The sequence below is a fragment of the Squalius cephalus genome (assembly GCF_949319135.1).
Source record: "Squalius cephalus genome assembly, chromosome: 23".
Taxonomy (NCBI): Eukaryota; Metazoa; Chordata; class Actinopteri; order Cypriniformes; family Leuciscidae; genus Squalius; species Squalius cephalus.
In genome coordinates this window covers 10,452,395-10,467,289 of record NC_137144.1, presented here as the reverse complement: position 1 = coordinate 10,467,289, position 14,895 = coordinate 10,452,395, and the positions used below count along the sequence as shown (strand labels likewise).

The window sequence follows — 14,895 nt, the reverse complement described above, 5'->3', positions numbered from 1 at the left end:
TCCACGCTTTCACCTTGCTTTTGAACATGATAAAATCTCACCCGTTCATGCATCACGTTGACTTTAGGCACAAAGTAATTGTTCAACTTGTCTAAAACTATGTCGTACCTCTTTTCGTCGCCATCCGCTGCATACACAAATGTACTGACGATGTGTTCTGCCTCCTTCCCGAGAGAATACAAAAGTGTACAAACTTGAACTTCTCCCGACTCTTTGTCCAGCTTCGTGGCTATTCGGAATCTGTGGAAACGCTGCTTCCATTCAGGCCAGAGCTCGGGATGACAGAAGTCAAAACTTTCGGGTGGAGAAAACTTTGCCATGTTGTCACGTTGACTTCTGACACCATGTAATGTTAGGATGTCATGTATAAATGAGGCAATAGAAGCGTTGCTCCGTTTCGATTCTTTATTCACAACTGCGCCACATCTAGCGACATGAACGAACACTGTGTTGACTCAATACCGTATATCTCTTATTAGCTACGCATGACACAAACAGGTATACGTTGCTCTATATATTACCGTATATAGCTTAACAGATTCTCAAGCTATCATTACACCCAAACGAACCGCGCCAATGGGGAAAACAAACTCTAGTGCGATTCAACCGAACTAAATGAAGCAGGTGTTAAAGCACCCTTAAACAAACCATACCAGAGTTCATTTGGAACCGGACCGAGACCACCTCTTCAGCTGGGTCTCGGTACAGTTACACTGAAGTCGGATCTGAAGTCGGGTTACACGCACTCTGGGTCTGCACCCGAGTGCGATTGTGGTGCCCAAAAGAACCGCACCGACAATTTAAAGTTCATGTACCTTTAATGACGGAGGAGATGCTACTAGTCCCTGGCTGTTGGTTTAAGGAAGAGCTGAACCCAGGGATGCCCTCCACAATAGGTCAATTCACATTCAACCCAATTTTTTTTCTTTTTTTTTTTTTCTTTTTTTCTTTTCTTTTTTCTCAGCCTTTTTATTGGTTGCTTTTATAAACAGACAAACATTTATTTAACTGTGCCTTTTTAAAAGAGACTAGTATAAGTAGTAAAAATTACCATTATGTAGAATATTCTTGTACTTTAACTTGTTCCCATGTTCTAGTAGTGGGTGATGACTCTGACATTACACTGAACAAAGTAATTATGAAGTTATTAAAATACAAAAATATATACTGTAATAAGTGATAAAAACATCTAACATGATCACCACTAACGCATTTAATTTGTCTGCTACTTTTTGCCAGCCCTCTCTTCTGACTTTCGCAGACTTTGAGGTGTTCCCTGGCGTTTTGATTAAACATTAATTCAGCATAAACTTGGTGAGCAGCCAATCAGCGTTGCTGATCAATGTTTCTATTATCAATACATATCCCCTTTTAAACCAACGCATGAACGCGCAATTATCTCAGATAACTCAATCCAGCGATAATAAACAGCAGGTGTGTTCGAAGAACCTAATTAGCCTGATCATGATTAGCACGATGATATCATCTCGGATGTGTCATTTTATATTGGATGTATTAAGCGACGTACGAAGAACAGACCCCAGGAAAATGTGACAAAATTAAGTGTAACTGAGGCATGAATTTACATTTGATTTATATACAGTATATAAACTGCCTCCTCGTTTCAGAAAAACACTGCTCGCAATGAATCTCCTTTTAAGGAAATGAGATTGATATAAGTTTGATTTCATCATTTTAGGCACTTTTTATCAATAACAGCTCTGTTAAGAGGAATGTTCAAGTCTCATTTTGCCCGCCCACAGAGATCCCCCAAGGCTACAGTACAACTTCTGAATTGTGTTAGTTGTACATGACAAACAATTTTAAGGAGGTGCCATAGAGTATAAATTCCACATTCTGACACAGTCAACTACATTGCTTAGAGGTTAATTCATCTTACAGGTAACTTGGTACTGACCTCTCTCATTTATTGTTGATTCTTGTCTCGTGATAGTGTTGTTGTTTTTTCAGTGTTTTCCAGGTACTTCCTTTACAGACAAAAAATGTCAGAGAACCAAGGTGGGTAAAAATCCAGGAATTATTTTTCACTGATAAAATGTAAACATCTCATATTTTTAATTTAGTTAATAATTGACACAAATCTGAGCAAAATCATCAAGCTGTAACTTTCACATTTGTAATTCTACAGAAATAGAGGTCGCAAGTAGCCCTGAGTTTGTTAAGGAGCTTCTTCCATCTGCTCAGCGGACAGCTCTGCTCTACCATCTCTCTTACCTCTGTTTGGCTAAGTTCCCCAAGTTGGAGAGGGTTCTCCGAGAGCGTGCTGTTGAAACTCAGCTTCTCTTTGGGTCCTCTGAGGCTCTTCTGCTGAAGGTAAAGCCAATGTTCTTAAACAATTTCTATGTAATATATATATATATATATATATATATATATATATATATATATATATATATATATATATATATATATATATATATATATATATTATTTATTTATTTATTTATTTATTTATTTATTACATGGCTTTTATATATTTTATTTTAGAAAAAAAAACACTAGAACCTTTTGTGAAAAGAAAGAGGACATAGATGCCAATAAATAATCTTTAAGAGTGTCAGTCTAAGAGATTAGTAAGGATGCATTGTAATACATATTGCACAAGATCTTTTTGAATAATTTTAAAGATTAAGATAAAGATTTAAGATCATTTTATATACTGGCAAGAAATCTGCAGTGTTTAGATGAATATTTAAATACTGTGTCTGCTACACTCTATCTCTACATTACACAACAACACCACAGTAAAAATGATAATGAGAAAAGAGCGGTTAAGAAAGCTTCTGCTCACAGAATTTTGTGGATATGTTTTCACCAGATCTGCAATTCAGCACTCTACTTTAGTTTATTTGTAGTGTTTTATACAATAAACAAATCACTTCATTCTGACTGAGTGAAAGAATGAATGGGACAGTGGAGCTCTAGAGCAAACTACTATTAGACTAATGACAGGTAGAATGAGTTTACCAGCTAGCACAAACTTTTCACATACTACCGAAATTAACCTTCTGAGAACTGTCCATCTTGACTGCACTTATTTCACTCTTGATTGGCACTTGAACTGGTCACGAGACACAAGACAATAGGCAATGGTGTCAAAACTGTCAGAGAGCTTTTATATTTCATAGATTGATTGATTGATTTTGACAAGTTGTTTTCTTATGTAAAGTATGAAACTCCATTGTGGATCAACAATGTAAGCATTTCTGCTGTCTTTCAGTGTGCGGCCACAAGTAAAAACCTATATTCTACGCTGCTGCCGGCACTGAAGGTTGCTGTTGAAAAGGATAAAACCATTTTGGCTATTAAGTCCCTGGAAAAAGCCAGAGTATGGATCACTGAAATTATTGACAAAGTGGGACAGATGGTAGACAGGTAAAATGTTTCAAAATGTTGCTAAAATTTTAATTCTAGAATTAGAAAGTGTAGTAAGATTTGTTGAATTTACCATATAAAGAGCACGTCACAAGTGTATATCAAGAATATTTACTGTGCTGTAGCTCACGATTAATCTGAAATCTGTTATCGCCAGATATGAGAAACACAACCACAGTGTGGCTTCCTGCACCAGTGATGTAATTCTTGAAAAGTCTGAGACAGAGAAAAAAAAAGAACAAGGTTCTGTGGAGATGGCTGCCCATGAAAAGGTGGTGAGAGATCTGGAACAGGAACTGAAGAAAAACCTTGAGAAATTTGGAGAAACTGAGGAAATGATTAAACAGAAAAAAAATGAGATGTATAATCATGTCAGAGCGACTTCTAAAAAACCCAAAAGAGTGGGTTTCTTTGAAGCCTTAGCATCAATATTCACTGGAGTCGTTGAAACATACGGAGATGATGACCCTGCAGCAGCTGCGAAAACCCAGGTTCTGTCCAGCGAATTGTCTCAACTCTCCATTGACAAGTCAAGTCTAATGAGCAAGGAGTGGAGCATCCATGTCAAGCTGACGGATATGCAACTGAAGTTGGCAAGCATGAAAATAGAAAATGGTAAGATTCTTTCACTTAAGGAGTTTCCAATGTGCTGGAAACAGTCCCTGATTTACACCATCATAATTAATGTCTGCTTCATATTATTTCTATAATATAAGGTTCAATACCCGACCCTGTCCATCTGAAGGACGTCCAAAAATGCCTTTCTCGAATCCAAGACATTCTGATTCAGCTTCAGAAGTTCTGGGAAACAGTGGGTGTAATGCTGGAGGCTCTCAAAGACGAGACTTTTGCTAATGAACACTTCATCGAGGAGATTGAATTGAAGCAGACCTTCCTGGACTCTATTACTTCAGCACAAGAGGTAACTTAGACATTGAGAAAATGTGCAGGATTACAGAAATTGTTTTCACCTTGATTGTATTCTTTTTTCTGTGATTGATTTTGTACCTCAAATCTTCCAGCAATGGAAGGCCTTCGGTGAATGCTGTCTGAGTGCAAAGAGCATCTTTAGCATGCAGACTAAAGATGCGTATAAGTTCCTGGAGACCAGCCCATCTGCACTGACACCAGAGCAATGGAAAACAGAGTATGAAACTGTCATAGTTGATCTGAACAAAATAAGTCCTGATCCCTTTAATTCCATAGCACCAGCTCCCATTGCTCCCATAGCTCCGTAATGTACAAACTTAAGAAGTCTTTACAGTATAAACAGAGTACATGCCTATAATGATTCAGGCTTACTGCTTTGAATAACACATTTGTTATTTATGCTGTTTTAATAAAACATTTTTAAGTGAGCTAATTTGTAATGGCTTTTCATTGCTCTCATGTCATTTCTCTGTTCCCTCTGTGATGAAATTGATTTTGACTTCAAAAATATAAATGTACACACCTAGGCAAAGTAATGAGAGGAAACAAGAACAAGGGAAACCAGAAATAAATAACCAGTGTCCCACATTACAATCCACATTATTTTGCAACGCTAAAGTAAGCTATTTTCTGTGAATGTGCGAGAGTTACAAATCATTAGCCACAATATATAAATAAATAGAAGAACAACAAAGTACATTTATTTGCACTACAAACTAGTGTATTTTATTATTATGACCATACATTAAATGATGTTTTATTACCAAAGTTCGGGAGGAGCAGGTTCAGATAATTAACCAAATTATGCACAGCTGGAGATTAATCAGTAATCAACTCAATGACAGAGTATAAATTCACAGCAGACCTATCTCTGTTCATTGAAAGTTTGTCAGCATTTGGCTGCGCCCTATCTTCCCGAACCAAGCTCTCCCATCCGATGAAGGAATTTTCCGTCCTTTTGGAATATTTGCCAGAATCCTCGGGTGTTATATTGCGGGCGTCAAGCCAAATAAACGGGTCCTTGCCACCAGGCGAGATACCAGCGATCTTCTTCCGCATTTTTTTCTAAACCAGATCAATTAAGTAACGTTTTTTCCTGCCATGGAGAATGGTCATAAGGCCTGCAAAGCACCACGCTCGCGTTTCGGGCTATGCCGCCCTCTTCACGCGAAAGAACGGGCTTCTCCAGCAGCTCTAGGCCGAAGCCGCAGGCCCTCAAAGAGCAGCGCCGCAGATTCAGTACCGGTCGGCCAGCCTACGCTCTCAACCCCGTTAGCTGAACTCCGCGAGCGCTCCGCTCCGTGGTTAAATTTCGCATCGCATTCAGTTGTTCAGTTATAACGAGGGGAACACGTTTTAAATGGTGTCGGTCCAAATTATTTTCTGTCATTAACGCGCTGCTTTCTTGTGGCTAAAACTCACAAGTACAGCTCGCGGCCTCGTGCATTACGTGCTGAACGCATGCGCTCAGAATCTTTAACCTAACTTATATCGTTAACTATGTCCTGCAATTCATCTGCATAAATCGCGTAGAAACTTAGTTATAGCATAATTTTTTTTATACATGGTTACAAGCAATAGTTTAGTGATCCTTAAATTAAACAAAATTAAACAAACACAAGTGCCTAAACTAAATTCATGCAAAGCGTCGTCTTTGACGTAAGCTGTCTCCTTAGAAACCAGCAACAGATAAACGAACAATTGTTATCTAAATCAGAGTGTACTTTGATGTTGTTAATCATCAAACGTTCAATAATTGATCTTTCAGCCCTGCACAGTTTGGCTCAGCTCTGGATTCCAAACGCAGGCTAAAACCATGGGTTCAGCCTCATCGAATCCTGGCCATTAATTTAAACACAGTTGATCTCCAGTCCTCATGGCAAAAAAAATAAAAAAATAAATAGGACTTTCGGATCTCGTCCACCTCTCAGACAGTCAATATCGTTCTAAGCAAACTGATATCTGTGCTCGGCCACTTAAACAACAGAAATGCATTTCATCTCTAACCTCCTCTTCATCACGTCTTAGATTAACGCACAAAAAGATGACCATCGGCTCTCCAAGCCCCACTCTCCTCCTCCCTTTGCTCATCCACACACTGTAGGAGCTCATTTCCTGGTTTCATGTGAGTCTGGCTATTTTTTCCTCTGCCACAGCAGTGATGTTTCCTCTGCCCTCACAGGTTTTATCTTACTTCGGCTTTTTCTCCATTGCCGCAACAGTGATGTCTCCTCTGCTCCCGCAGGAGCTCTGTTCCCTTAGCTAATCTTGTTTACTGCCACTGCAGTGTCTCCTCTGCTCCCACAGGATTTCTGTTTCTCTTGCTATTTTTCTCCCCTGCCATAGCTGTGATGTCTCCTCTGCTCCTGCAGGAACTGTTTCTCCGGCTAATTCTCCACTGCTTCAGCAGTGATGTCTCCTCTGCTCCCGCAGGATTTCTGTTACTCCGGCTATTTTCTCCACTGCCACAGCAGTGATGTCTCCTCTGCTCCCGCAGGATTTCTGTTACTCCGGCTATTTTCTCCACTGTCACTGCAGTGATGTCTCCTCTGGTCCCACAAGTTTTCTGTTACTCCGGCTATTTTCTCCACTGTTACAGCAGTGATGTCTCCTCTGCTCCCGCAGGTTTTCTGTTACTCCGGCTATTTTCTCCACTGCCACCGCACTGTCTCCTCTGCTCCTGCAGGTTTTCTGTTACTCCGGCTATTTTCTCCACTGCCACAGCAGCGATGTCTCCTCTGCTCCCACAGGAACTCTATTTCTCTGGCTAATTTTCTATACTGCTGTCTCCTCTGCTCCTGCAGGAGCCCTGTTTCTTTAGCTAATCTTGTTTACTGCCACTGCCCTGATGTCTCCTCTGCTCCCGCAGGTACTATTTCTGACTAATTTTCTATACTGCTGTAACAAGGCTGTCTCCTGCTCCCACAAGAGCTCTGTTTCTCTGGCTAATTCTCTACTGCCACAGCAGTAAGGTTTTCCTTCACTCTCATGGGTTTTCTGTTACTGGCTATTTTCTCCCCTGCCGCAGCAGCAATGTCTCCTCTGCTCCTGCAGGAACTGTTTCTCCGGCTAATTCTCTACTGCCACAGCAATGAGGTTCCTTTGCTCCCTCAGGATTTCTGTTACTCTAGCTACTTTCTCCCCTGCCGCAGTAGTGATGTCTCCTATGCTCCCGCAAGCTCTGTTTCTCTGGCTAATTCTCTACTGCCACGGCAGTGAGGTTTCCTTTGCTCCCACAGGATTTGTTACTCCAGTTCATTTTCTCTACTGCTAGCAGGGATGTGTCTGCTCCAGCAGGAGAACTGTTTCTCCGGCTAATCTCATCTTCTGCTACAGCCTTTCTCCATCCAGCGAGCTTCGGTCTCCTAGAGGATGTGCTGTAACATGCATCTAAGTCTTCTCTTCTGTCCAGCGAGCATTGGTCTCCCAGCGGACACTGCATGCATCCATTTCTCTCTTCTCTGTCCAGCGAGCATTGGTCTCCCAGCGGACACTGCATGCATCTATGTTTTCTCTTCTCTGCAAGCATCGGTCTCACAGAGGAGGCAGTCCTTCCGTCCAACCTCATAGACTGCCCAAATAATTCCAAACACGAATTCTTCTCGCCGCTCGGCCACCTAAACCATGCTATACACATAATTCCGCAAGGTCGCCCTTTCATCACGCACCTCCTCGCCCTGAGTTTATGGATAACTTGCTCTAATCAGTGGAATGGCTTAACCTTTTTCTTCGATTACATCTCCTTCCCCCTTGATTTAAGCCATTGACAGCTCCTTCTAATCGACGTCATGGCTTTCTCAGGGGGGAAAGTGGTCAACTAACAGAATCCTGGTCCATCGCGACAAACTAAACTATGCACTGCATCAACAAAGGTCGTTCTTACTCACCCGTGTTAATTGCCACTCCTCAGATGCCTCATCTGGAACTCCGCTTGATTAGTTTGTAATAACTGCCAAACACGTTCCAGGAGCACAATCAAATCGCTGACTCTCTCCCATTACTCTTTCCAGAAATTCGGGACGTTGGTGCCAGAAGCATAAAAAGCTTAATAGAGCTACCTAACCAGCATTCAGTTTTCAATAAATTAGTCTACGGTAAGCCTGCCCCCGCCATAAATCTCAAACATCCCTGCTCATTAAAGGATTCAAGAACTTATCCCACTCGTCCGGATACCAGTCAATCTATTGCAATTGACATACTCACCAAATGTATTCCAACACTCTGTCTCGCATACCATTCCACCAACTCCGTCTGCACACTGGAAGCACGTCTGTCCTAGCTGTCTTCGGTTTTCTCCACCGCTCCAAATTGACTATCACATCTAACGTCGACTCAAATACCTATCCTTCAATCTCAGATTTACAGATTGTAGATATCGAAACCATATTTTCTTCATTAAACAAGTAGTAAACTGATCGAGCAAAAAGGTCACTTCGTTATATTTTCAATCCGCCAACCCCCATCCTACTGTACCACTCTCGTTTGATTTACTGCAGTATAAACGTTCAATGTTCAAATCCCTACTCGGCCCACATCAGAAGCGTTCAAAACCTACATCAGATCCAACCGCTTCCACATCAAAACGCTCACCAAGCCATAATTAAATCATTCATTTCCATCACCTGCTGCGCTCCATCCATTGTCACTCTCAGTACCAGTACCACGTTCCAACCCACTTCCAGTATCATTTGGTTCGCTGCGTTCTAGCTCGATACCATAAACATCTACAATACAGCGTATTTTTTACAAACAATGGCAGGCTCCCCCGTTCGCACACGTAATGGCTCCTCGTTCAAAGGCCGGGCTCTGCCTCCCTTCCGAAGCGCTGATCGAGCCCTCCCGTTCGAATCGCAGTGAGAGTCTGCCCGTCTTAGTCGTCGTGGGGCGGCCGCACTTGTGTCGCTGTGTTGGCTCCCCATTCGTCGGGCCGCGAGGGTTCTGTTCCCGTGTCCCAGCCCCCTTCGAAGCGCCGGTCGAGCCCCCCGACAGAGTCCAGCGGGCGCCCTCCCTTCCGCTGGCGAGGCCTACCCATCCGATGCCGTGAGCATCCAAGTTCCCGTCGGACGCTGTGAGGGCCCTCCCAGTTGAATGGCTAAACTCTTTATCAAATCACGCTCGTAAAAATCTTGCGTCATCGAGTTGACAGTTCAACTGCCGAATGGGCTTATCCGTCCGATGCCGTGAGCATCCAAGTTCCCGTCGGATGTCGCGAGAGCCCTCCCGGTCGAACAGTCAAGCTCATTTTTAGTAAATACCTTCTCATGCCCTGCACTTTTGGGGGGATTAATTCCACATCATTTTACGATTGCTGTCCTGCGCTACCTGGCTTTTATGGGGGGAGTACTCTGGGTTCGGGCCTAACTCCGAGCTCGGAGCCCTCCCCCCGGACAGCACGCCAAATACGCATAAACTTATTGTACTAATTATATGTAGATGTGAACTCGTGAAATTATGTTTTATTAACAAAGTTCGGGAGGAGCAGGTTCAGATAATTAACCAAATTATGCACAGCTGGAGATTAATCAGTAATCAACTCAATGACAGAGTATAAATTCACAGCAGACCTATCTCTGTTCATTGAAAGTTTGTCAGCATCCCTCCTCCACCCCATCTCCTCACTTACAGTTCCATCTACACTTACCAACTGGGGGGAGTACTCTGGGTTCGGGCCTAACTCCGAGCTCGGAGCCCTCCCCCCGGACAGCACGCCAAATACGCATAAACTTATTGTACTAATTATATGTAGATGTGAACTCGTGAAAATAATGTTGTTAGAAATACCAGTTTGGAATTACAAGCAGTGAAAAAAGCTAAAAATAACTGGTATTTTTTAATATTAAAAAATTAATTTAATATTAATATACCAATACAGGTGACACTTTATAATAATGGTCCGTCATTAATAAGTAACTATGCAGTAAGTAATGAAGGACTAATGAGTAGTTCTACATTAACACTTCAGCTACTACTATTAACTAATAAAGAAACAAGCTTAACTAATCAGTAAGTAATATACAATTTAGGAGATTATTCCATATTAGGTAATCAATAATTACTTAAAGGTACAGTATGTAGTTTTTTTGCTTTAAAAATAGCAAAAATCACTATGGGCCCTATTTTAACGATCTGAAACGCAAGTGTCAAAGTGCAAAGTGCAAGTAACTTTGTGGGCGGGTCTTGGCGCAGTTGCTATTTTCCCGGCGGGATAAATGACTCTTGCGCCCGGCGCAAATCTAAAATGGGTTGGCCTGACGTAGCTTCATTATTCATAGGTGTGGTTTGGGCGTAACGTGAAATAAACCAATCAGAGCGTCATCTCACATTCCCTTTAAGAGGAATGAGCGGCCAGGAGCGGTTCACAGCCGAGGAGACCGACATTCTCGTCAGGGACGTTGGGGATGGAGAAACACACCCAAATTAACTTCGGTTAAAAAGGCGTATGATAATTTGGGTAAATGTGTAAGCTAGATGTATGCTTTTATAATAAATTGTCTATCTATCTATCTATCCATCTATCTATCTATCTATCTATCTATCTATCATAATAATGTATGATTTGCAAAAATGAAAACTGCTGCTTCTGTGTAGATGAGAGAATCAAAGTGCGCGTTGTGCACACGCTACATTGATTATGGCCAAGCATGCACCCTTAATATAGCATATGAATAACATGCGCAATGCGCCACTGACTTTAAACTATTTTTTCCTGGTTAGTGGCGCAATTGTTTTCTAAACCTGCAAAATAGCATGAAGGAACGTTTGCGCCGGAACACACCTCCTTTTTTGCGCTGAACCGCCCAGGGAGCGCAAGTTCATTCCCTAGTTTAGCGACGTGCTTCTGTGGAGGGAAAAGCGCGCTTTGCGCGGGTGCAAAATAGGAATGATACATGCGTCGGTGTACAAAGTCAATTGCGCTGGGTGCAAGATAGGGCCCTATATCTATGTTATATATTTTTTTAGTTGTGTACTTACATTATCCCAACTGTTTCCAACAACTTTCAAACCAGGAGAAATTTGTAATTTAATTCGAAGACACGGACCGTTTCTTTATTTCCATTTTGTCGCCATCAATGGCGTCATATCCGCATTCTCCCTGGTTTCCGCTCGTACTGCCATAGTAACCAGAGCCCTCTGGTAGTAACCAAGGCGACAGACGTGGACAACTGTGTAGTTCGTAATGTCTGTCTGCACGCTGTTGTTGTTTCGTTCAAACATTATGGACCATGGCAAGCAGACTTTGGATAAAAAAGGAGAACTAAAACGAGAATCAATATCAGCGCGGTGTTTTGAGATGCCGAGAGCTCCATGTCCGAGACTTCGACTGGTCCTACATGTACTTTATTAAACAGGTGAGCACATTTACATAAAACTAATCAATGTTATATAGTTCAACAATGATAAAATGTTAGAATATGATCTGTATGTTATTCTAATGTTGATCTAGCTTACTGCTAGTCTCATACAGACAAACTAACACATAGAATAACATAAATTTCAACACATTCAAATGCAGTTTAGTGTGATAGTGTAATGTTAGACCAAGTGAAACAGCGCTGCGTTACCTCACAAGTTTAATTTGTCTAATAAACTGACCTGTGAGTAGTAATTCTGCACTTGCGTGTAGTTCGGTAGAATAAAATGTCCATATTCCTTTTATATCCGCGGGACTCGCATTGCGTGTGGAGCTGATAACTGTCACTCATCCATAAACATTATTAGATCGGTCGGCTTGACGTTGACGACAAGATCCATAATTCTTAGCAAATGTTGCTTCATCAAACTACACCTTTGTTATTGTAAGAGGTTAGTGACCCCTAGCGGCGAAAACATATTGTACGTTTAATGAGATTAGCTTCATTAATAACTATTAACTAACTGACAAATTATAAAGAACATTATCGTGTGTCTGAAACGTAATCAGTCATCATTTTTACTATGAAAATAGTCATAAAATACATCACTATTTACTCAAGTGTTACCCAGTCACTATGCAGGAACTACTAGTGATCTGGACCATTATTTTAAAGTGAAAAACATCTTTTTCACTTTAAAATAATGGTCCAGATCACAAGTAGTCCTTGAAGAGTGACTAGGTAACACTTGAGTAAATAGTGATGAATTTTATGACCACGTTGAAGGTAAAAAAAAGATAATTGCTAACGTCTCAGACACGATAATGTTGTGATTAGTAATTAATTAGTAATTCTTTATAAGTTGTCATAGTTACTTATAAGTTCTTAATGATGCCAATCTCATTAAGTAACTATTAATTACCTAATAAGGAACTATCTTAGTCCTAAATTCGATATTACTTACTGATTAGTTAATATTGTTTCCATATTAGTTAATAGTAGTAGCTGAGGTGTTAATGTAGAACTACTCATAAATCCTTCATTACTTCCTGCATAGTTACTTATTAATGACGGACCATTATTCTAAAGTGTTACCCCAATACAATGTTGATATCCACCATAATACATGTGGTAAATGTAGAAAGCCACATGATGGATTCAAGTTCATCACAAGTGTTTTTAATTAGAGACAAATACTAATAAATACTGTCATACACACATATTCAAAGCTTACATTTGTAGCATGCACAAATCTGTTGTATATTCTTTGTGACAGTGTGTATTGTGGCAGGGCACACACAGAAACATTTTTGCAAAAGCAACATCGAAATCAGTTCAGTCTAGAACAGTCTAGCAAAATAAATAATTATAAAACAAATATATACAGCGGGGGAAATAAGTATTGAACACGTCATCATTTTTCTCAGTAAATATATTTCCAAAGGTGCTATTGACATGAAATTTTCAACAGATGTTGGTAACAACCCAAGTAAGCCATACATACAAAGAAACAAACAAAAATAAGTTCAGAAATTAAGTTATGTGTAATAATGTGAAATGACACAGGGAAAAAGTATTGAACACATGAAGAAAGGGAGGCGCAAAAAGGCATGGAAAGCCAAGACAACTGCTGAAAACTTACAGTAATTAAAAAGCAATCCAGCCCCCTGTCAGTGGAAATTAATAACAGCTGGTTCAGTCCCAAATGATGGCCTACAAAAAGGTCTCATTGCCAAGGTGTCACACAAGACACATCTCATGATGGGTAAAAGCAAAGAGCTGTCTCAAGACCTTCGCAACCTAATTGTTGCAAAACATAACGATGGCATTGGTTATAGGCACCATTCTAAGCTTCTGAATTTTCTGAATCACTTTTGGGGCCATAATACGGAAGTGGAAAGACAATAATTTCACCATAAATTTGCCTCGACCAGTGCTCCTCACAAGATTTCTGATAGAGGAGTGAAACAGAACAACATTGACAGATACTCTCTGTGTAAGCCCTCTCCTATCGGCCTTCCAGGCAAGAAGTTGTGGAGGCTTACACAGGGTGCTGGATGGGGTGCAGCAGCTGTGGCGCTTTGGTAGGGAAAGTAATGAAGGATTTACTGGATAGTACTGTCACTAATTTCGTCAGTGACATCCGCGACTTCGGGAAGATCCGTAAATGCGTTGGCTCCCTTAAGTAACTGATCAGTGTGTCTCCTCCACGAAAAATTCCCAGCAGTTTTGACTTTATACGAGACTGGACCCGTCTGAGCCTCCACAGTAGCCGGAACCCATTTCGGACCACCACCATAGTTCCGGGCCAGCACTGGTGAGCCTATCGAAAAGGTTCTGTCCTTGGCTCGCAGGTTCCGTCGCTGTACCTGATTCTTTTGCTGTCGTAAGACAGTTTCTTTGAGTGTTGCAGATTTAAGCATCTCAAAACTTGTCCTGAGCTCTCTATTGAACAACAAAGACGCTGGTGACACTTTGGTAGTTGTGTACGGAGTACTGCGATAGCACAGCAAGAAGCTATGAAGGCGTTGATGAAATGTCCCCTGCCCGAGTGAAGCTTTCAAGGCATGTTTCATGGTTTGGACAAACCTTTCTGCTAACCCATTTGTTGCAGGATGGTAAGGTGATGACATGATATGCTGCACCCCTTTTGCTTGTAGAAATGTGGCCATCTCGTGAGATGTAAATTGGGGGCCATTATCTGAGACAAGCTGCACTGGAGGTCCAAATCTACTGAAAATTTCTCCCAGTTTCTCAATTGTCTTTTCAGCTGTGGTAGATTTCATGTTAGCCACCTCAGGCCACTTACTGTGTGCATCCACGACAACCAGCAGCATTTTGTCCTCGACTGGGCCTGCAAAATCAACATGAATGTGATGCCATGGTTTTTCTGGATATTCCCATGGGTGCAGCAGTGCCAGTTGTGGTATATTACATATGCGCTGGCATGACGTACATGTTCTTGCCTTTTCCTCAATTTGGCCGTCCACTCCTGGCCACCAGAAGTAACGTCTCGGTTACATATGGTAACCCTTGTTTCCTGAGGGAGGGAACGGAGACGTACGTCGTGGTGATCAACGAATAGGAATCTCGCTAGAGAGGCCAATCTACTTCGAGTGAAACTAAACGAGCCAATGCATATTGGCGTGTAATCGTTTGCATCAGCTGTGCAGCCTCGCAGCGCGGGTATTTAACGAGCAGCTGGTGTGATTGCACT

The 14,895-nt window shown here is 41.4% G+C and overlaps 1 protein-coding gene across 1 annotated transcript; it reads left to right on the top strand.

Moving 5' to 3' along the window:
* The first annotated feature begins 1,799 nt into the window (after positions 1-1,799).
* On the top strand, positions 1,800-6,207 carry LOC307151796 (uncharacterized protein). Its single transcript, XM_079859964.1, has 7 exons — positions 1,800-1,902; positions 1,972-2,019; positions 2,150-2,334; positions 3,242-3,396; positions 3,554-4,011; positions 4,113-4,318; positions 4,419-6,207. Exons 2-7 carry the CDS (start codon positions 2,004-2,006, stop codon positions 4,632-4,634), a joined length of 1,236 nt encoding a protein of 411 aa, XP_079716090.1. The 5' UTR covers positions 1,800-1,902; positions 1,972-2,003; the 3' UTR covers positions 4,635-6,207.
* Positions 6,208-14,895: the final 8,688 nt, after the last annotated feature.

What these genes read in the sequence shown, in the direction of transcription:
- LOC307151796 (XM_079859964.1), top strand. An exon ending in AAGCATGAAAATAGAAAATG is followed by an intron (nt 4,012 to 4,112) that starts GTAAGATTCTTT and finishes CTATAATATAAG; the next exon opens with GTTCAATACCCGACCCTGTC. An exon ending in CTATTACTTCAGCACAAGAG is followed by an intron (nt 4,319 to 4,418) that starts GTAACTTAGACA and finishes CAAATCTTCCAG; the next exon opens with CAATGGAAGGCCTTCGGTGA.